This window comes from Panulirus ornatus, chromosome 7, assembly GCF_036320965.1.
Source record: "Panulirus ornatus isolate Po-2019 chromosome 7, ASM3632096v1, whole genome shotgun sequence".
Lineage (NCBI taxonomy): Eukaryota > Metazoa > Arthropoda > Malacostraca > Decapoda > Palinuridae > Panulirus > Panulirus ornatus.
The window spans coordinates 19,850,858-19,873,255 of NC_092230.1; the positions used below are offsets into that span (position 1 = coordinate 19,850,858).

Sequence of the window (22,398 nt, forward strand, 5' to 3'; positions counted from 1 at the left end):
TATTTGGCCTTTAAACCCATTAGCTGCCAGGGTCATTAAGATCATCAACATCAAGCTACACCCACCAACTGAAAAATCTTTCGGACCTTCTTCAGGAAAAGGCATGAGAAGGTAGAGAGTTCCTCACATCTTTACAACAGCTGTATCTAATTCTGTAAGAATCTGACTTACACTAGCAATTGATACTGACATCCAAATAACTCGAAAGAACTAAATTTGCTATGATAAAATGTGTTCTTTTTTATCACCCATGTTTTGATCTTTTCATCCTCTCTTAGTGATTTCATAATCTCCACTCCTGCTTGACCAAATCCTGGATGTGTCCATTCATGAGGCACTGGCTCTATTGTTTAAATTTTACAGAATAAGTATTATCATATACAGAGGTTTTATTTGTTCATCTACATTGGTAAATTTCATGTTTGATAGTCTTTGAAACAATCTTCAAAAAATATACCGAAATAATATATATGGATGCCTTGTCCACCCAGCAACACCAAATTGATAAGGCATGTAGAGCACAAATATCATTTGCTTACCTCTCTATTCTCCTTCTTTTTACTCTTTTTACCATTTACTCGCTGATTCAGGAAACCAACGTTGATCAAGTATAATAATAATACTAATAATTATTTCTATTTCTATTTTGCTCTCTCGCTGTCTCCCACGTAAGCGAGGTAGCGCAGGGAAACAGACGAAAGAATGGCCCAACCCACCCACATACACATGTATATACATACACGTCCACACACGCAAATATACATACCTATACATCTCAATGTACACATACATACATAAACACACAGACATATACATGTATACACATGTACATAATTCATACTGTCTGCCTTTATTTATTCCCATCGCCACCTCGCCACACATGGAATAACAACCCCCTCCCCCCTCATGTGTGCAAGGTAGTGCTAGGAAAAAACAACAGAGGCCCCATTCGTTCACACTCATTCTCTAGCTCTCATGTAATAATGCACCGAAACCAAAGCTCCCTTTCCACATCCATGCCCCACAGAACTTTCCATGGTTTACCCCAGACGCTTCACATGCCCTGGTTCAATCAATTGACAGCACATCGACCCCGGTATACCACATCATTCCAATTTACTCTATTCCTTGCACGCCTTTCACCCTCCTGCATGTTCAGGCCCCGATCACTCAAAATCTTTTTCACTCCATCTTTCCACCTCCAATTTGGTCTCCCACTTCTCCTCGTTCCCTATACCTCTGACAAATATATCTTTTTGGTCAATCTTTCCTCACTCATTCTCTCCATGTGACAAAACACCCTCTTCTGCTCTCTCAACCACACTCTTTTAATTTCCACACATCTCTCTTACCCTTACATTACTTACTCGATCAAACCACCTCACACCACACATTGTCCTCAAACATCTCATTTCCAGCACATCCACCCTCCTGCTCAAAACTCTATCCATAGCCCACACCACGCAACCATACAACATTGTTGGAACCACTATTCCTTCAAACATACCCATTTTTGCTTTCCGAGGTAATGTTCTCGACTTCCAAACATTCTTCAAGGCTCCTAGAATTTTCGCCCCCTCCCCCACCCTATGATTCACTTCTGCTTCCATGGTTCCATCCGCTGCCAAATCCAATCCCACATATCTAAAACACTTTACTTCCTCCAGTTTTTCTCCATTCAAACTTACCTCCCAATTGACTTGACCCTCAACCCTACTGTACCTAATAACCTTGCTCTTATTCACATTTACTCTTAACTTTCTTCTTTCACACACTTTACCAAACTCAGTCACCAGCTTCTGCAGTTTCTCACATGAATCAGCCAACAGCGCTGTATCATCAGTGAACAACAACTGACTCACTTACCAAGCTCTCTCATCCAGAACAGACTGCATAATTGCCCCTCTTTCCAAAACTCTTGCATTCACCTCCCTAACAACCCCATCCATAAACAAATTAAACAACCATGGAAACATCACACACCCCTGCCACAAACCTACATTCACTGAGAACCAATCACTTTCCTCTCTTCCTACACGTACACATGCCTTACATCCTCGATAAAAACTTTTCACTGCTTCTAACAACTTGCCTCCCACACCATATATTCTTAATACCTTCCACAGAGCATCTCTATCAACTCTTATCATATGCCTTCTCCAGATCCATAAATGCTACATACAAATCCATTTGCTTTTCTAAGTATTTCTCACATACATTCTTCAAAGCAAACACCTGATCCACACATCCTCTACCACTTCTGAAACCACACTGCTCTTCCCCAATCTGATGCTCTGTACATGCCTTCACCCTCTCAATCAATACCCTCCCATATAATTTACCAGGAATACTCAACAAACTTATACCTCTGTAATTTGAGCACTCACTCTTATCCCCTTTGCCTTTGTACAATGGCACTATGCAAGCATTCCGCCAATCTTCAGGCACCTCACCATGAATCATACATACATTAAATAACCTTACCAACCAGTCAACAATACAGTCACCCCTTTTTTAATAAATTCCACTGCAATACCATCCAAACCTGCTGCCTTGCATCTTCTGTAAAGATTTTACTACCTCTTTTCTATTTACCAAATCATTTTCCCTAACCCTCGCACTCTGCACACCACCTCGACCAAAACACCCTATATCTGCCACTCTATCATCAAACACATTCAACAAACCTTCAAAATACTCACTCCATCTCCTTCTCACATCACCACTACTTGTTATCACCTCCCCATTTGCCCCTTTCACTGAAGTTCCCATTTGCTCCCTTGTCTTATGCACTTTATTTACCTCCTTCCAAAACATCTTTTTATTCTCCCTAAAATTTAATGATACTCTCTCACCTCAACTCTCATTTGCCCTCTTTTTCACCTTTTGCACCTTTCTCTTGACCTCCTGCCTCTTTCTTTTATACATCTCCCACTCCTTTGCATTTTTCCCTGCAAAAATCATCCAAATGCCTCTCTCTTCTCTTTAACTAATAATCTTACTTCTTCATCCCACCACTCACTACCCTTTCTAATCAACCCACCTCCCACGCTTCTCATGCCTAAGCATCTTTTGCGCAAGCCATATATATATATATATATATATATATATATATATATATATATATATATATATATATATATATATATATATATATATATTCTTTTCTTTCTTTCAAACTATTCGCCATTTCCCGCGTTAGCGAGGTAGCGTTAAGAACAGAGAACTGGGCCTTTAAGGGAATATCCTCACCTGGCCCCCTTCTCTATTCCTTCTTTTGGAAAATTAAAAAAAAATAATAAGAGGGGAGGATTTCCAGCCCCCTGCTCCCTCCCCTTTTAGTCGCCTTCTACGACACGCAGGGAATACGTGGGAAGTATTCTTTCTCCCCTATCCCCAGGGATAATATATATATATATATATATATATATATATATATATATATATATATATATATATATATATATATATATCTTTTCTTTCTTTCATACTAATCGCTATTTCCCGCATTAGCGAGGTAGCGTTGAGAACAGAGGACTGGGCCTTTGAGGGAATATCCTCACCTGGCCCCCTTCTCTGTTCCCTCTTTTGGAAAAAAAAAGAAAAAAAAAGCGAGAGGGGAGGATTTCCAGCCACCCGCTCCCTTCCCTTTTAGTTGCCTTCTACAACACGCAGGGAATACGTGGGAAGTATTCTTTCTCCCATATCCCCAGGGATAATATATATATATATATATATTTATATTTATTTGATTTTGCTTTGTCGGTCTCCCGCGTTTGCGAGGTAGAGCAAGGAAACAGACGAAAGATATGGCCCGATCCACCCCCATACACATGTATATATATACACGTCCACACACGCAAATATACATACCCATACATCTCAATGTACACATATATATACACACACAGACATATACACATATACACATGCACACAATTCACACTGTCTGCCTTTATTCATTCCCATCGCCACCTCGCCACACATGGAATACCATACCCCTCCCCCCTCATGTGTGCGAGGTAGCGCTAGGAAAAGACAACAAAGGCCCCATTCGTTCACACTCAGTCTCTAGCTGTCATGCAATAATGCCCAAAACCACAGCTCCCTTTCCACATCCAGGCCTCACAGAACTTTCCATGGTTTACCCCAGACACTTCACATGCCCTGATTCAATCCACTGACAGCACGTCGACCCCGGTATACCACATCGATCCAATTCACTCTATTCCTTGCCCGCCTTTCACCCTCCTGCATGTTCAGGCCCCAATCACTCAAAATCTTTTTCACAGCATCAGATTGAGGAAGAGCAGAGTGGTTTCAGAAGTGGTAGAGGATGTGTGGACCAGGTGTTTGCTTTGAAGAATGTATGTGAGAAATACTTAGAAAAGCAAATGGATTTGTATGTAGCATCTATGGATCTAGTGAAGGCATATGATAGAGTTGATAGAGGTGCTCTGTGGAAGGTATTAAGAATATATGGTGTGGGAGGCAAGTTGTTAGAAACAGTGAAAAGTTTTTATCGAGGATGTAAGGCATGTGTACGTGTAGGAAGAGAGGAAAGTGATTGGTTCTCAGTGAATGTTGGTTTGCGGCAGGGGTGTGAGATGTCTCCATGGATGTTTTATTTGTTTATGGATGGGGTTGTTAGGGAGGTGAATGCAAGAGTTTTGGAAAGAGGGGCAAGTATGCAGTCTGTTGTGGATGAAAGAGCTTGGGAAGTGAGTCAGTTGTGGTTCGCTGATGATACAGTGCTGGTGGCTGATTCGTGTGAGAAACCGCAGAAGCTGGTGACTGAGTTCGGTAAAGTGTGTAAGAGAAGAAAGCTGAGAGTAAATGTGAATAAGAGCAAGGTTATTAGGGTTAGTAGGGTTGAGGGACAAGTCAACTGGGAGGTAAGTTTGAATGGAGAAAAACTGGAGGAAGTGAAGTGTTTTAGGTATGTGGGAGTGGATTTGGCAGCGGATGGAAACATGGAAGCGGAAGTGAATCACAGGGTGGGGGAGGGGGCGAAAGTTCTGGGAGCGTTGAAGAATGCGTGGAAGTTGAGAACATTATCTTGGAAAGCAAAAATGGGTATGTTTGAAGGAATAGTGGTTCCAACAATGTTATATGGTTGCGAGGTGTGGGCTATGGATAGAGTTGTGCGGAGGAGGGTGGATGTGCTGGAAATGAGATGTTTGAGGACAATATGTGGTGTGAGGTGGTTTGATCGAGTAAGTAATGATAGGGTAAGAGAGATGTGTGGTAATAAAAAGAGTGTTGTTGAGAGAGCAGAAGAGGGTGTTTTGAAATGGTTTGGTCACATGGAGAGAATGAGTGAGGAAAGATTGACCAAGAGAATATATGTGTCAGAGGTGGAGAGAACGAGAAGTGGGAGACCAAATTGGAGGTGGAAAGATGGAGTGAAAAAGATTTTGAGTGATTCGGGCCTGAACATGCAGGAGGGTGAAAGGCATTCAAGGAATAGAGTGAATTGGAACGATGTGGTATACCGGGGTCGACATGCTGTCAATGGATTGAACCAGGGCACGTGAAGCATCTGGGATAAACCATGGAAAGTTCTGTGGGGCCTGGATGTGGAAAGGGAGCTGTGGTTTCGGTGCATTATTACATGAGACCTAGAGACTGAGTGTGAACGAATGTGGCCTTTGTTGTCTTTTCCTAGCACCACCTTGTGCGCATGCGGGGGGAGGGGGTTGTTATTTCAAGTGTAGTGGGGTGGCTACAGGAATGAATAAGGTCAGACTATGAATTATAAACATGTGTATATATGTATATGTCTGTGTGTGTATATATATGTTAAGATGTATTGGTATGTATATGTGTGGGTGTGGACGTGTATGTATATACATGTGTATGTGGGTGGGTTGGGCCATTCTTTCGTCTGTTTCCTTGCGCTACCTTGCTAACATGGGAGACAACGACAAAGTATAAGAAACATAAATATATATTATACTTAGTCGTTGTCTCCCATGTAAGCAAGGTAGCGCAAGGAAACAGACGAAAGAATGGCCCAACCCATCTACATTCACATGTATATACATAACCGCCCACACACACATATACACACCTATCCATTTCAACGAATACATACATATACATACACAGACATATACATATGTACATATTCATACTTACTGCCTTCATCCTTTCCCATCGCCACCCCACCACACATGAAAGAGTATCCCCCCCACCCTCTGCCTCCTGCAAGGTAGTGCTTGGAAAAGATAGAAAAAAAAAATGCCACATTTGTTCACACTCAGTCTCTAGCTGTCATGTGTAATGCACCGAAACCATAGCTCCCTTTCCACATTCAGGCCCCATAGACCTCTCCATATATATATATATATATGGCAACAAGAGGTCATAGTGGTGCATGTGATCTAGCATATGCAAGTAAACCACAGGAAAATGAAACACGATAAGTTCCCAAGTGCACTTTCGTGTGATAATCACATCATCAGGGGAGATACAACAATGAGATATAGAAGTCAGTTCATATACAAGTTACAGATGGAGCTAAGATGTCATTGGTAAACAAGCAATACCAAATGGTGTTCTGGTCTGGCATCATGCCTGTTGTAAAATTTCTATTTTGTGGATAGGAAAGGGAACTGTTTACAAATTTTGCCTATGACAAAGCTATTAAGTTTGTATGGACCTTCACAAATATCAGCGTTACAATTCTTTGTGTATTTGATGGTAGATGTTTCAGCAATATTGTTTGTGGTAAAGGAGTTACAGTTAATAACTGAATTAGCATTACCCGAGTCAATAATTGGGTCATAATTTGTAACATAATTAAATATATCATTTGATTCTTGTCTTGTTCTTATACCACATTTAAGTTGCTTAAGCCAAATTTAAAGATCCTTACCAGTCTGCCCAACATAAAACATATTACAGTTTTTACAAGGGATTCTGTAAACAGCCTGCAGAATTTTCTGGCAAGTTTTTTGATCTAGATATTCTTTATAGTATTGTTATTGCTGAAGGTTAAATCTTCATTGAAGGATTGATGCAACCTGGGTTGTAATATACAATTATCACTAAAATAATATACAATTATCACTAAAAGATTCTTGGTATCAAGAGGAGGTTTGGGTTAAAATCTATAAAGTGATTTCTTTGCCAAACTTAAGGAATTGTATCAATGAAAGATCTAGGATACTTTAATTGGGTCCAACTGAATATATCCTCTGAAACCCGTCAGCAGTAAATTTCGAACAGCATATGCATAATGCCTTACGGAACATCTACTGAAATAACAATACTATAAAGAATATCTCAATCAAAAACCTGAGAGAAAATTTTGTGGCCTGTTTACAGAATACTTTAAAAAAACTATATCAGGTTCAATATTGGTTGGGCAGCCTGGTAAGGATCCTTATGTTGGACTTAAGCAACATAAATATAGTATAAGAACAGGACAAGAATCAAATGTTTTCTTTATAATCATTTTAAAAATTATGACCACTTCATTAACTAGAGTAACACTAATTCAGTTATGAACTATAACTCTTTTACCATGAGAAATATCACTGAATCTTCTGTCAATGAATACAAAAAGAATTGTAATATTAATATTAGTGAAGATCTATACAAACTGGATAGCTTTTTTGTAGGCAAAATATGTAAACAGTTTCCTTTCCTGTCCAAATAAGAAAAATCTTATGACAGGCATGAAGCCAGATGCAAACACCACCATCCAGTAATGCTTCTTTATCAATGACATCTTAGCTATGTCTCTTCCTTGTATATCAGCTGACTGTTCTACATCTATCTCATTCCTGTGTCTCCCCTGACGATATAATCATTACACAAAAGTGCACTTGGGATCTTGTCATATTTCATTTTTCTCATGGTTATATGCATAGGCTAGATCATGCACACCACTGTGACCTCTTGCAACATGGATACTACATGGCTCTTACACTCCTTTTTTCAAATTTGTCTGTCTTTCCCGCTTTGTTACTGCTTACTCCATATCATCAATCAAGGCCCATAAACTGGTTATGATTTGAATTTCTTAAGAGATGCCTTAATGAACAAGTGCTTCCAAGATCTATCCTGCTGCAATGGTTGTTGTTGATGTTTAGTTGACCATTTGATGCATTTCAAAATATCATTTTGAAAAAACACACTGAACTAAAGAAGAATGAGATGGAGGAGGCCTTTCACATTTTAAGCGGGAAGAAACGTGCCTTTCAAATAACTATACCTACAGAATGGCAAAACCGCATGTTGGACTACTGCTATAACAGGTTAAGACGTGAACGGAATAGTCTTCAAAGGAAACTGAACTGTAAGTTAGACCACCTTATGATGAACAGTGACTGGACTAAGAACAAAAACCCTTCCTTTGTGGTGAGCCTTTCCAATAAACAACTTGACAAGGATTCTTTTTGTGTCCTAATCTATGGTATACGTTTTGCTTGCTCAAAAAAATTGGTTAACTGTGTTGATATTACAAGATCATTTTGTAATTAGGAAAAGTACAGTAAATTACTTAACGATGAAGTGTAGCGTACGCCAATTTGTCAAAACCAAATACTCCAAATTGTCTAAAAAGATTCATCAATGCTATTTACAATTTGAAGAAAGATAATGAAATACATACAACTAAAGCAGACATGGCTAACAAACTTGTGATTATGGACAAGGTTGGCTATTCATAAAAAATGAATGATCTTTTATGTGATGATATTACATACTTTAAACTTAGTATAAATCCCCTAGAAGCAGTTAATTCTCACTCTAACAAAGAACTGAAGTTGTTGAAATGTAATATTCTCTCATCAAAAGATACTTGTCATTGTCCCCTTCACTGCCATATATGTTTGGACTTATCAAAACACTTTTGCCAAACTTCCCAACCATACCCATAGCAAGTTCAGTGGGCTCAATTACATATAGATTATTAAAATGGTTAGTTTATCAATCCCACTAACTGATATCAAATCTTAATATCATGAACAATGTAGATTTAGTTATGAAGCTTAATGATTTCCATGTTGATTTTGATTTCAAAATGGTAAGTTTTGATGTTTCATCCATGTTCAAGAAAGTTCCAGTTGTGAAGACATCTTATAATTTCTAGTTGATGTCTTGGAAAATCTTGATTACCTTTTTCAATTTCTGTGTCTACTGAATTGATAAAATCATATATAAGATATTGTGTTTTTCAGTTTAATGGTGAATATGATGCTGAGAAATTCAATATGGCAAAGGATAACCCTCTTCAACCAGTCTTAAGTAATCATTACATGGAATTCTTTGAAACAAAATTACTAAAGTGATATCTTACCATCTAAGGCAATTTGGTTTAGGTACTTAGATGATGTCTTTTGTGTTTGGCGTACAAATGAAAATTTACAAGCATTTTTTCCCTTTACTCAACAATTCAGTACCTTCTATCAACTTTACTGTGGAAGTGGAAAATAACTGTATGTTAACATCTTTAGATTGCATGACCCATAGGGATAGAAACATGTTTAAGTTTAGCATATACAGAAAACCCACAAATGTGTTCTTATATCCATCATCACTCAGCTCAACATGACAAAGGTAAACTATCATCATTCCAGTCGATGTTCCTTAAGCCATTACATATATGCAAGCCCGAACTTGGTGATGAGTTTGATGAGATCTATTCTATTTGATCCATGTTAAAGTATCCTAGATCTTTAACTGATAAATCTCTCAAGGTGGCAAAGAGATAATTTTATAGAGTTAACCCGAACCTCCCTTTGATACCAAGAATCTTTTAGTTCTCCCTTTTAGTGATAATTCTACATTACTTCCCAGGTTGCTTAAATCCTTTAATGTAAATTTAGTCTTCAGCAATATCAATACTATAAAGAGCATCTTAATCAAAAACTCACCAGAAAATTCTGTGGGTTCTGTTTATAGAATCCCATAAAAAAAACTGTGATATATGTTGAGCAGACTGGTAAGGATCTTTATGTTATACTTAAGCAACATGAATATAGCAAAAGAACAGGACAAGAATCAAATGCTGTTTAATCATGTTAAAAATTATGGCAATCGTAATGACTGGAGTAATGATAATTCAGTTATTAACTATAACTCCTTTACCACAAGAAATATCCTTGAATCCTCTATAATTAAATGCACAAAGAATTGTAACATTAATAATAAAGAAGGTCTATACAAACTTGATAGTGTTGTTGTAGGCAAAATTTGTATACAAGTCCCTTTCCTTTTCACATAATATAAATTTTGACAGGCATGATGCCAGACCCGAACACCACCATCCACTGACTCTTGTTTATTAATGGAGTCTAAACTACATCTTTTCCTTGTATATCAACTGGCTGTTCCATGTCTTCTCTCTTATTGTTGTATCTCCCCTGATGATGTGATCATTACATGAAAGTGTACTTGGGAACTTATCGAGTTTCAATTTCCTCATGTTTAAATGCATATACTCGATCACACACCACTGTGACCTCTTACAATGTATATATATGAATATATACCCTTCCCTGAGCCAGGTACCCATTTTATCTACCAAACCCAAGGGAATGACCATGGACTAACTGCTGCAAACAGGATTCAAACCTAGCACGCGATCCAAGGCAGCCTGTGAATGTATCATGGTCAGGAATGCGAACTGCTGCACCACGGAAGTCCAATACCTGTTTGCACTGTTCATAGAGATAGTTTTACACTCAGGGGCCCCATCTCTTGAACTTTCTCTAGCATCATAAAACTTCTTAAATGCTTGTGTGTTGTCAGCATTAACCATGCAGTCATTCTATTCCATTCGTCCCCCATTCAAACTATAAACAGAGTTATTTACATTACGTTTCTTGCTATATTTCATGGCAAGTCCTTTGGTTGCTCTATTTCTTAAAGATCTCTTCACTGCCCATGTCACTGATCTATTTCAAAAACTTATTGGCTGTAATCATCAGGCATATGCAATTACCTACTTGTACAGTATGGCGAGGGAGTTTTACAATTGTGGGGCTCCATCTCTCGAACGTTCTTTACTCTCATAAAACCTCCTGAATTTACGTATGTTGTCTGCATTAACTATGTCCTCAGTCAATCTGTTTCAATCATTTACCATCCTAATTTCATGTTACGGCTTCTGGTTCCTCCATCCCTAAATTTCTCAAAGCTCTGTCCAATGTCCACTTCCACAATCTCTTTTAAACACTTTAAAGTTTGTGATCAGATCACCCCTCTCTGTTCTCTCTTCCACTTTTCTCTCTGCCTGCACATGGTTACACCATGAGAAAAAAGTTACTTTCAGTAAGGCTATATCACTGTCTGTGGGTAAAAAGAAACACAATCTTGTCATGGAATGTCTTGCTCCAAAGGAATCAATCATTCCCCTGCTCATTATAGAACAGTCTTGAAGCTGACAAAAGAGACATACAAATACATACTTCTACTATCCCCTCTAATAAAAGAAAATTAGAACATACACAAGCCTTTACTTTCACAAGTTCACACTGTATGTCAGTGGTAACATATATGTAGTATCTAACCACGTCAACATATATGCATCTCCATAGATGACTGAGAAACATGTTATGTTTTCTATCTGTGATGCTGAGATGTTACTGAAATCTAAGGGTAGTCGGTGGAAGCAAACATTTACTGGGATTTTGAATGATTGCAAGAGATAATAACTCTTTAAGTGATATGTAGGGGCTATTCTTTGTTTGTTCCTGGCAGCATCTCGCTAATGTGGGAAATAGTGAGAGGGATAAACCAAGTATTCCCAGTTACTATTCCTCTTTCAGCACACAACTTGACAGCTTTTCCCACTCTCCTTTACAATAAGGACCCTTACTTTCCAATTACACCCTTAACTGCAACATAATCAACTTTAGCATTCAACTAACCAATTACTAAGGCAAACCCCTTGGATCAATGATGCCAAAGCACTTAATCAGAACCTCCTAAAAACTGTTTCTTTCTTCTTCACTCCTCCTACTACCATGAGCATAAGCATTAAGAATTACCCACCTCTTTTCATCTACTCTCATTATCCACATCACTCTTACACTTACTTACAAGGAGTCTTTAACAGAGTCCTACAGCTCCTTCTTCATAAGAAGTACTATTCCTTATTTCCCTATTGCCCAGTCACTGACCCGGGACTTTATTCCCAAAACTTTGCGAAACCATTCTACCCTCTTCCCCAACTTAGTCTTACTCAAAGCCAGTATATCCAAAGTTCTCTCATCAAACATAACATGTATCTATCTCTCCTTTTCATCCTGGCTACAGCCATACACATTCAGACATCCTTGTTAGGAGCTTTACTTTTGTACCTTAGAATACCATAAGCCAGGTACTAAATATGTAAAGTGGCATGAAAAGTTGTGTTCCCAAAACTTAGAATGCACATATAAGGAAATTTATCTTGTCACTCATCATTACTCTTACCTTGGGAATTCTCCCTCTACACGACAAACATACTCCTTCGTCACCTGACGTGTGCGGATCTGTTGCTCCATTTCACGGGCTTTTTTGGGGGTTCGTCCAAACAGCAAGAGGCCTGAGGGAAATTCATACATTAAGACAATATGCATCACTACTAATATATCAACAGTATAATATCCTCACCATGTTATGGTTTGAATAATTCAACTACTGTAATGATAACTGACCACACTATTATACTGTAATAAATCTTATTGTACATAGTTGCTTTTAACTTGGTTTTGAATGCATCACTGGAAGAAAAAACCTATTTTGTTCTTGTATCTAATGAAATTACAAATGAACTTACAAAAAGATGCCCACAATACATATCTACAAATTTTAATCTCTGAATATAGTAATATTCACATTTTACCAAAATCAAAATCATTTAAGTATGCCATCATGTGATATATGATTTGGTATTACTGTAAAACCTGTCATCCACAATGTACGTTGGAAATCAGCCATTTCAGACAATATACATTCTGGTAATATGATTTTTTAATTATGTATTAAACAATTCAGAAACTGCCCATCCCTCACTTAATTGGAAGGTCGTTCTGAGAAAACCTCACACAAAGAGAAATAGCATATGGCATTGGTGGATCCTCCCATTACCTTCACATTATGAAGCCATCCCTTACTTTCTTGAAATGGCTCTAGCTCAGCTACTTTGTCTTCTTTACAAAAAGCTCATAAATCTTCAAAGATTTGGACCTGAGCTGAAAGTTACGAAGGCTGCTTTTCTTCCTCGTCTCATGCTCTATGTATAGAAAGTGCATTTTCTCCATAAGTGGATTCTTCACTCTTGTGGTTACCTTGGCAGACAACAGAGTAAAGCAGACCACATCTTATATTTTCCATGCATTCTTCTTTACATTCCAGACTGTGCATTAACCCAGGTTCTAAGTACACCCAAGCGCTGATATTTCCTCACCAGCATCAACACATTGTAAAATCTTTAGCTTCATTTTTAAGGTCAGAAAGTTTCTCTTTCATCTAACTGATGATTCTAGGGCAGATGTCGTTGGATGTTTGGATGCCATATTAACAAACAAACACAGTGGATTACAGGAAAGTCACATTAGTACGTATACTAAAATCGCACAAGTAGCACGGATTCACACATAATGGTGATACCTAAGAGACTGACCCACTAACGAAAACATGGCACACTCCATCCATGACCCATGCTTACTTCATCCGCCAACCCTTTCTGAAGTTTTAGCGCACTTTCTATCGTAATGAAGCTTTATCACCAGCATCAAAGCGTCGTAGGATTTCTAGCTCTGCTTCTAATGTCCAAAAGGTTCTCCTCAATTCAACTGCTGTTCTTGGGTAGGGAAAGGTATTGCTGGATGTTTGGATGCCACATTTACAACACCAACACAGCAGGTGCAAGGAAAATCATATTAGCAAGTACAATCAAATCGCACAGATCTATACGCAACAACGGTAACCGTGAGACTGACCCACTAGCAGCAATGAGGTTGTTCCACTTAGGACCCATGCATATTCCAACCACCAGTCATCACAAAAGTTTTAGCAAACTTTCTACCACATATACGTTTTGAAATATTTTACCTATTTGTAAATACTTTACATATACACGTGTATACATGTATATAGATGTGTATGTGTATGGGTGTGTATGTATATGTGTGTGTATGAGTGGACGGGTCTTTCTTCGTCTGTATCCTGGCACTACCTCGATGACGCGAGAAACAGCAACCAAGTACAATAATAGTAACGGGGGATAGGGATATTGGAGAAGGAATACTTCCCTTGTATTCCCAGCATGTTGTAGAAGGCAACTGGGGGGGAGGGGGGATAGGAATCTTCCCCTCCTATCTTTAATTTTCCAAAAGAAGGAACAGAGAAAGGGGCCAAATGAGGATATTTCCTCTAAGGCTCAGTCCTCTGTTCTTAACTTTACCTTGCTAACACGGGAAACAGAAAGAATTGGAACAATGTGGTATACCAGGGTCAACGTGCTGTAAATGAACTGAGCCAGGAAAGGTGAAATATCTGGGGTAAACTATGGAAAAATCTGTGGGGCCTTGGTGTGGACAGTGAACTGTGGTTTCAGTTCATTACACATGACAGCTAGAGATCGCATGTGAATGAAAGTGGCCTTTGTCTGTTTTTCTGACGCTACCTCACGGAAGCAGGGGGGTAGCAATGCTGTTTCCTGTACGGTGAGGTAGTGCCAGGATGGATGAAGGCAAACAAGTACGAATATGTACAGGTGTATATATGTGCATGTATGTGTACGTATATGTGTATGTATGGGCATTTATTTATATATGAGTGGATGGGTCATTCTTCACCTGTTTCCTGGCTATCTGTTGCTAATGCGGGAAACGGCGATCAAGTACAATAAATAGAATAAAATAATATTCATTTATCTATTCATTATACCTAATTGGCATCTCTGGTGTTAGCAAGGCAGCACAAGGACACAGACAAAGAATGGCCCAACCCACCCACATACACATGCATATACATAAATACCCACACACACATATACATACATATTCATTTCAATGTATACATACATATACATACACAGACATATACATATATGCACATGTACATACTCATACTTGCTGCCTTCATCCATTCCTATCGCCGCCCCACCACACACAAAATAGCATTCCCTCTCCCCCTCCAGCGAGGCAGTGCCAGGAACAGAAAAAAAAGGCCACATTCATTCACACTCAGTCTCTAGCTGTAATGTGGAATGCACCAAAACCACAGCTCACTTTCCACATCCAGGCCCCACAGACCTCTCCATGGTTTACCCCAGACACTTCACATGCCCTGGTTCAATCCATTGACAGCAAGTCGACCCCAGTATACCGTATTGTTCCAATTCAATCTATTCCTTGCATGCCTTTCACTCTCCTGTATTGAGTTCAGGCCGTGATTGCTCAAAATCTTTTTCACTCCATCCTTCCACCTCCAATTTGGTCCCCCGCTTCTCCTTCTTCCCTCCACCTCAGACACATATATCCTCTTTGTCAATCTTTCCTCACTCATTCTCTCTATGTGACCAAACCATTTCAACACACCCTCTTCTACTCTCTCAACCACACTTTTTATTACCACAAATTTCTCTTACCCTTTCATTACTCACTCAATCAAACCACCTTACACCACATATTGTCCTCAAACATTTCATTTCAGACACATCCACCCTCCTCCGCACTACCCTATCTATAGCCCATGCCTCGCAACCATATAACATTGTTGGAGCCACTATTCCTTCAAACATAACCATTTTTGCTCTCTAAAATAACATTCTTGCCTTCCACACATTCTTCATTGCTCCCAAAACCTTCGCCCCCTCCCCCACTCATTCTCTACATATGTCCAAACCATTTCAACACACCTGCTTCTGCTCTCTCAAACATACTTTACATTTTCACACATCTCTCTTACCCTTTTATTACTTACTCGGTCAAACCACCCCACACCACGTACTGTCCTCAAACATTTCATTTCCAACCCATCCACTCTCCTCCATACAACCCTATCTATAGCTCATGCCTCGCAACCATATATCATTGATGGAACTACTATTCCTTCAAACATACCCATTTTTGCTCTTTTGAGATTACATTCTCTCTTTTCAGACATTCTTCGTCGCTCCCAAATCCTTTGCCCTCTCCCCCATCCTGTGACTCACTTCCGCTTCCATGGTTCCATCTGCTGCTAAGTCCACTCTAAGATATCTAAAACACTTCACTTCCTCCAATTTTTCTCCATGCGAACTTCACTTCCTCCAATTTTTCTCCATTCACACTTACATCCCACTCAACTTGTCCCTTAACCTGACTAAACCTAATAACTTTGCTCTTATTCTCATTTACTCTCAACTTTCTCCTTTCACACACTTTTCCAAACTCAGTCACCAACCTCTGCAGGTTCTCACCTGAATCAGCCACTTGAGCTGTATCATCGGCGAACAACTGGCTCACTTCCCAGGCCCTTGCATTCCCAACACGGAGTGCAAATGACTGGGAGATGTATATAAGAAAGTGGCAGGAGGTTAAGAGAAAGGTGCAAAGGTTGAACATAAGGGCAAATGAGAGTTGGGGTGAGAGATTATCATTAAAATTTATGGAGAATTAAAAGATGTTTTGGAAGGAGGTAAATAATGTGCGTAAGACAAGAGAACAGATTGGAACATCAGTGGAGGGAGCAAGTGGGGAGGTATTAACTGGCAGTGATGGAGGGAGTATTTTGGAGGTTTGTTGAATGTGTTTGATGACAGAGAGGCAGATATAGGATGTTTTGGTCAGGGTGGTGTGCCGAAGTGAGAGGGTCAGGGAGAATGGTTTGTTAAAGAAAGAAGAGGTAGTGAAAGCTTTGAGGAAGATGAAATCTGGCAAGATGGCAGGTTTAGATGATATTGCAGTAGAATCTATTAAAAAAGGGGGTGACTGTGTTGTTGATTGGATGGTAAGGATATTCAATGTAGGTATGGACCATGGCGAATTGCCTGAGGATTGGCAGAATGCGTGAATAGTGACACTGTACAAATGCAAAGGGGATAAAGGCGAGTGTTCAAACTATAGAGGTATAAGTTTGTCAAGTATTCCTGGAAATGATATGGGACAGTATTGATTGAGAGGGTGAAGGCATGTACAGAGCATCAGATTGGAGAAGAGCAGTGTGGTTTCAGAAGTGGTAGATGATGTGTAGATCAAGCGTCTGCTTTGAAGAATGTATGTGAGAAATACTTAGAAAAAACATATGGATTTGTATGTGGCATTTATGGATCTGGAGAAGGAATATGATGGGGTTGATGGAGTTCCTTTGTGGAAGGTCTTTAGAGTATATGGTGTAGGAGGCAAGTTGCTAGAAGCAGTGAATTGTTTTACCAAGGATATCATGCATGGGCAAGAGTAGGAAGAGAGGAGAGTGACTGGTTCCCAGTGAATGTCAGTTTGCAGCAGGGGAGTGTGATATCTACAATTACTATTATTATCATACAAAATCGCTCTTTCCTGCATCAGAGGTAGTGCCAGGAAACAGACAAAGAATTGCCCAGCCACTCATATACACAGACATATACATACATATATATACATGTACATATTCATACTTGCTTGCCTTCATCCATTTCTGTCGCTACCCCACCCCCACAGCAAACAGCATCGTTACCTCCCGCTTCAGCAAGGTAGTGCTAGGAAAACAGACAGAAAAGGCCACATTTGTTCACACTCAGTCCCTAGCTGGCATGTGTAATACACCAAAAGCATAGCCCCACAGACCTTTCCATGGTTTAACCCAGACGTTTCACATGCCCTGGTTCAGTCCACTGACAGTACGTTGACCCTGGTATACTGCATCACTCCAATTCACTCTATTCCTTGCATGCTTCTCACCTTCCTATATGTTCAAGCCCTGATCGCTCAAAATCTTTTCACTCCATCCTTTCACCTCCAATTTGGTCTCCTGCTTCTCCTTCTTCCCTCCACCTCTGACACATATATCCTCTTTGTCAATCTTTCCTAACTCATTCTCTCCATATGTCTAAACAATTTCAACACACCCTATTCTGCTCTCTCAACCACACTTTTTATTTCCATACATCTCTCTTACCCTTTCATTACTTACTCGATCAAAACACCTCAACACCACACATATATTTATTCATTTACATTTTATCTATTACACTTTGTCACTGTCTCCCGCGTTAGCGAGGTAGCGCAAGGAAACAGACGAAAGAATGGCCCAACCCACCCACATACACATGTATATACATACACGTCCACACCCACACATATACATACCATAGTTGTTTAATTTGTTTATGGATAGGTTGTTAGGGAGGTGTATGCAAGAGTTTTGGAGATGGGCAAGTATGTGTCTGTTGTGGATGAGAGGATTTGGGAAGTGAGTCAGTTATTGTTCGCTGATGATACAGCGCTGGTGGCTGATTCAGGTGAGAAGCTGCAGAAGTTGGTGACTGAGTTTGGAAAAGTGTGTGAAAGAAGAAAGTTGAGAGCAAATGTGAATCAAAGGTTGAGGGACAAGTAAATTGGGAAGTTTGAATGGAGAAAAACTGGAGGAAGTGAAGTGTTTTAGATATCTGGGAGTGGATTTGGCAGCGGATGGAACCATGGAAGCAGAAGTGAGTCAAAGGGTGGGGGAGGGGGAGAAGGTTCTGGGAGCGTTGAAGAATGTGTGGAAGGTGAGAACGTTATCTTGGACACCTAAAATGGGTATGTTTGAAGGAATAGTGGTTCCAACAATGTTATATGATTGTGTGGCAGGGGATATAGATAGGGTTGTGCAGAGGAGGGTTGGATGTGTTGGAAATGAAAAGTTTGAGGACAATATGAGGTGTGAATTGGTTTGATCGAGTAAGTAATGAAAGGGTAAGAGAGATGTATGGTAATAAAAAGATTGGTTGAGAGGGCAGAAGAGGGGTATTGAAATGGTTTGGTTGCATGGAGAAAATGTGAGGAAAGACTGACAAAGAGGATATATGTGTCAGAGGTGGAGGGAACGATGAGAAATGGGGGAACAAATTGGGAGTGGAAGGATGGAGTGAAAAAGATTTTGAGAGATCGGGGCCTGAACAGGTGTGCAAGGAATAGAGTGAACTGGAATGATGTGGTATACCGGAGTCGACGTGCTGTCAATGGATTGAACCAGGGAATATGAAGCGTCTGGGGTAAACCATGGAAAGTTTTGTGGGGCCTGGATGTGGAAAGGGAGCTGTGGTTTTGGTGCATTACTCATGGCAGATAGAGACTTGAGTGTGAACGAAAGTGGCCTTTGTTGTCTTTTCCTAGCGCTACCTCGCGCCCACAAGGGGGGAGGGGGTGCCATTTTATGTGTGGTGGGGTGGCGACGAGAATGTATGAAGGCAGCATGTATGAATATGCACATGTGTATATATGTATACATATATGTATGCATACGTTGAAATGTATAGGTATGTATATGTGGGTGTGTGTGTGGGCGTTTATGTATATACATGTGTATGTGGGTGGGTTGGGCCATTCTTTTGTCTGTTTCCTTATGCTAATGCGGGAGACAGTGAAAAAGTATAATAAAATAAATATAAATATATATATAATCTTAATATCAGTGAAGGTCTATACAAATTGGATAACTTTTTTTTTTTTTTTTTTTTTCCAAAAGAAGGAACAGAGAAGGGGGCCAGGTGAGGATATTCCCTCAAAGGCCCAGTCCTCTGTTCTTAGCGCTACCTCGCTAATGCGGGAAATGACGAATAGTATGAAAAAAAAAAAAAAAAAAAAAAATTTGTAAACAATTCACCTACTTGTCCACATAATAATTTTATGATACGCTCGTTGTCTGTCTTAGACAATCGCATGTTTACCAAATGGCGTCATAGCTACGTCTCTTCGTTGAATATCAACAGACTTATATTTCTCTCTTGTGTCTACCCTGATGACGTGATTATTCACGAAAGTGCACTTGGGAACTTATTGTGTTTCATTTTCCCAGTGGATTGAATCAGGGCATGTGAAGCGTCTGGGGTAAACCATGGAAAGCTGTGTAGGTATGTATATTTGCGTGTGTGGATGTATGTATATACATGTGTATGGGGGTGGGTTGGGCCATTTCTTTCGTCTGTTTCCTTGCGCTACCTCGCAAACGCGGGAGACAGCGGAAAAAAAAAATTATATATATATAATTGGATGTTAATGTGCTGAGAGGTGCAATGGGAGGGATGTCTGATCATTATCTTGTGGAGGCTAAGGTGAAGATTTGTATGGGTTTTCAGAAAAGAAGAGTGAATGTTAGGGTGAAGAGGGTGGTGAGAGTAAGTGAGCTTGAGAGGGAGACTTGTGTGAGGGAGTACCAGGAGAGACTGAGTACAGAATGGAAAAAGGTGAGAACAATGGAAGTAAGGGGAGTGGGGGAGGAATGGGATGTATTTAGGGAATCAGAGATGGATTGCACAAAAGATGCTTGTGGCATGAGAAGAGTGGGAGGTGGGTTGATTAGAAAGGGTAGTGAGTGGTGGGATGAAGAATTAAGATAATTAGTGAAAGAGAAGAGAGAGGCATTTGGACGATTTTTGCAGGGAAAAATGCAATTGAGTGGGAGATGTATGAAAGAAAGAGACAGGAGGTCAAGAGAAAGGTGCAAGAGGTGAAAAAGAGGGCAAATGAGAGTTGGGGTGAGAGAGAATCATTAAATTTTAGGGAGAATAAAAAGATGTTCTGGAAGGAGGTAAATAAAGTGCATAAGACAAGGGAGCAAATGGGAACTTCAGTGAAGGGCGCAAATGGGGAGGTGATAACAAGTAGTGGTGATGTGAGAAGGAGATGGAGTGAGTATTTTGAAGGCTTGTTGAATGTGTTTGATGATAGAGTGGCAGATATAGGGTGTTTTGGTCGAGGTGGTGTGCAGAGTGAGAAGGTTAGGGAAAATGATTTGGTAAACAGAGAAGAGGTAGTAAAAGCTTTGCAGAAGACGAAAGCCGGCAAGGCAGCAGGTTTGGATGGTATTGCAGTGGAATTTATTAAAAAAGGGGGTGACTGTATTATTGACTGGTTGGTAAGGTTATTTAATGTATGTATGACTCATGGTGAGGTGCCTGAGGATTGGCAGAATGCGTGCATAGTGCCATTGTACAAAGGCAAAGGGGATAAGAGTGAGTGCTCAAATTACAGAGGTATAAGTTTGTTGAGTATCCCTGGTAAATTATATGGGAGGGTATTGATTGAGAGGGTGAAGGCATGTACAGAGCATCAAATTGGGGAAGAGCAGTGTGGTTTCAGAAGTGGTAGAGGATGTGTGGATCAGGTGTTTGCTTTGAAGAATGTATGTGAGAAATACTTAGAAAAGCAAATGGATTTGTATGTAGCATTTATGGATCTGGAGAAGGCATATGATAGAGTTGATAGAGATGCTCTGTGGAAGGTATTAAGAATATATGGTGTGGGAGGCAAGTTGTTAGAAGCAGTGAAAAGTTTTTATCGAGGATGTAAGGCATGTGTACGTGTAGGAAGAGAGGAAAGTGATTGGTTCTCAGTGAATGTAGGTTTGCGGCAGGGGTGTGTGATGTCTCCATGGTTGTTTAATTTGTTTATGGATGAGGTTGTTAGGGAGGTGAATGCAAGAGTTTTGGAAAGAGGGGCATGTATGAAGTCTGTTGTGGATGAGAGAGCTTGGGAAGTGAGTCAGTTGTTGTTCGCTGATGATACAGCGCTGGTGGCTGATTCATGTGAGAAACTTCAGAAGCTGGTGACTGAGTTTGGTAAAGTGTGTGAAAGAAGAAAGTTAAGAGTAAATGTGAATAAGAACAAGGTAATTAGGTACAGTAGGGCTGAGGGTCAAGTCAATTGGGAGGTAAGTTTGAATGGAGAAAAACTGGAGGAAGTAAAGTGTTTTAGATATCTGGGAGTGGATCTGGCAGCTGATGGAACAATGGAAGCGGAAGTGGATCATAGGGTGGGGGAGGGGGCGAAAATCCTGGGAGCCTTGAAGAATGTGTGGAAGTCGAGAACATTATCTGGGAAAGCAAAAATGGGTATGTTTGAAGGAATAGTGGTACCAAAAATGTTGTATGGTTGCGAGGCGTGGGCTATGGATAGAGTTGTGCCCAGGAGGATGGATGTGTTGGAAATGACATGTTTGAGGACAATGTGTGGTGTGAGGTGGTTTGATCGAGTAAGTAACGTAAGGGTAAGAGAGATGTGTGGAAATAAAAAGAGCGTGGTTGAGAGAGCAGAAGAGGGTGTTTTGAAATGGTTTGGTCACATGGAGAGAATGAGTGAGGAAAGATTGACCAAGAGGATATATGTGTCGGAGGTGGAGGGAACGAGGAGAAGAGGGAGACCAAATTGGAGGTGGAAAGATGGAGTGAAAAAGATTTTGTGTGATCGGGGCCTGAACATGCAGAAGGGTGAAAGGAGGGCAAAGAATAGA

At 40.0% G+C, this 22,398-nt stretch overlaps 1 protein-coding gene across 1 annotated transcript in view; it reads right to left on the bottom strand.

Moving 5' to 3' along the window:
• Nucleotides 1–22,398, bottom strand: part of LOC139749447 (pseudouridylate synthase RPUSD2-like) — a 623,283-nt gene that overhangs the window by 65,135 nt on the left and 535,750 nt on the right. The window contains exon 9 of the mRNA XM_071663310.1: nt 12,433–12,544. Within this exon, the coding sequence (XP_071519411.1) occupies nt 12,433–12,544 (112 nt within the window). The remainder of the gene's footprint in view (nt 1–12,432; nt 12,545–22,398) is intronic.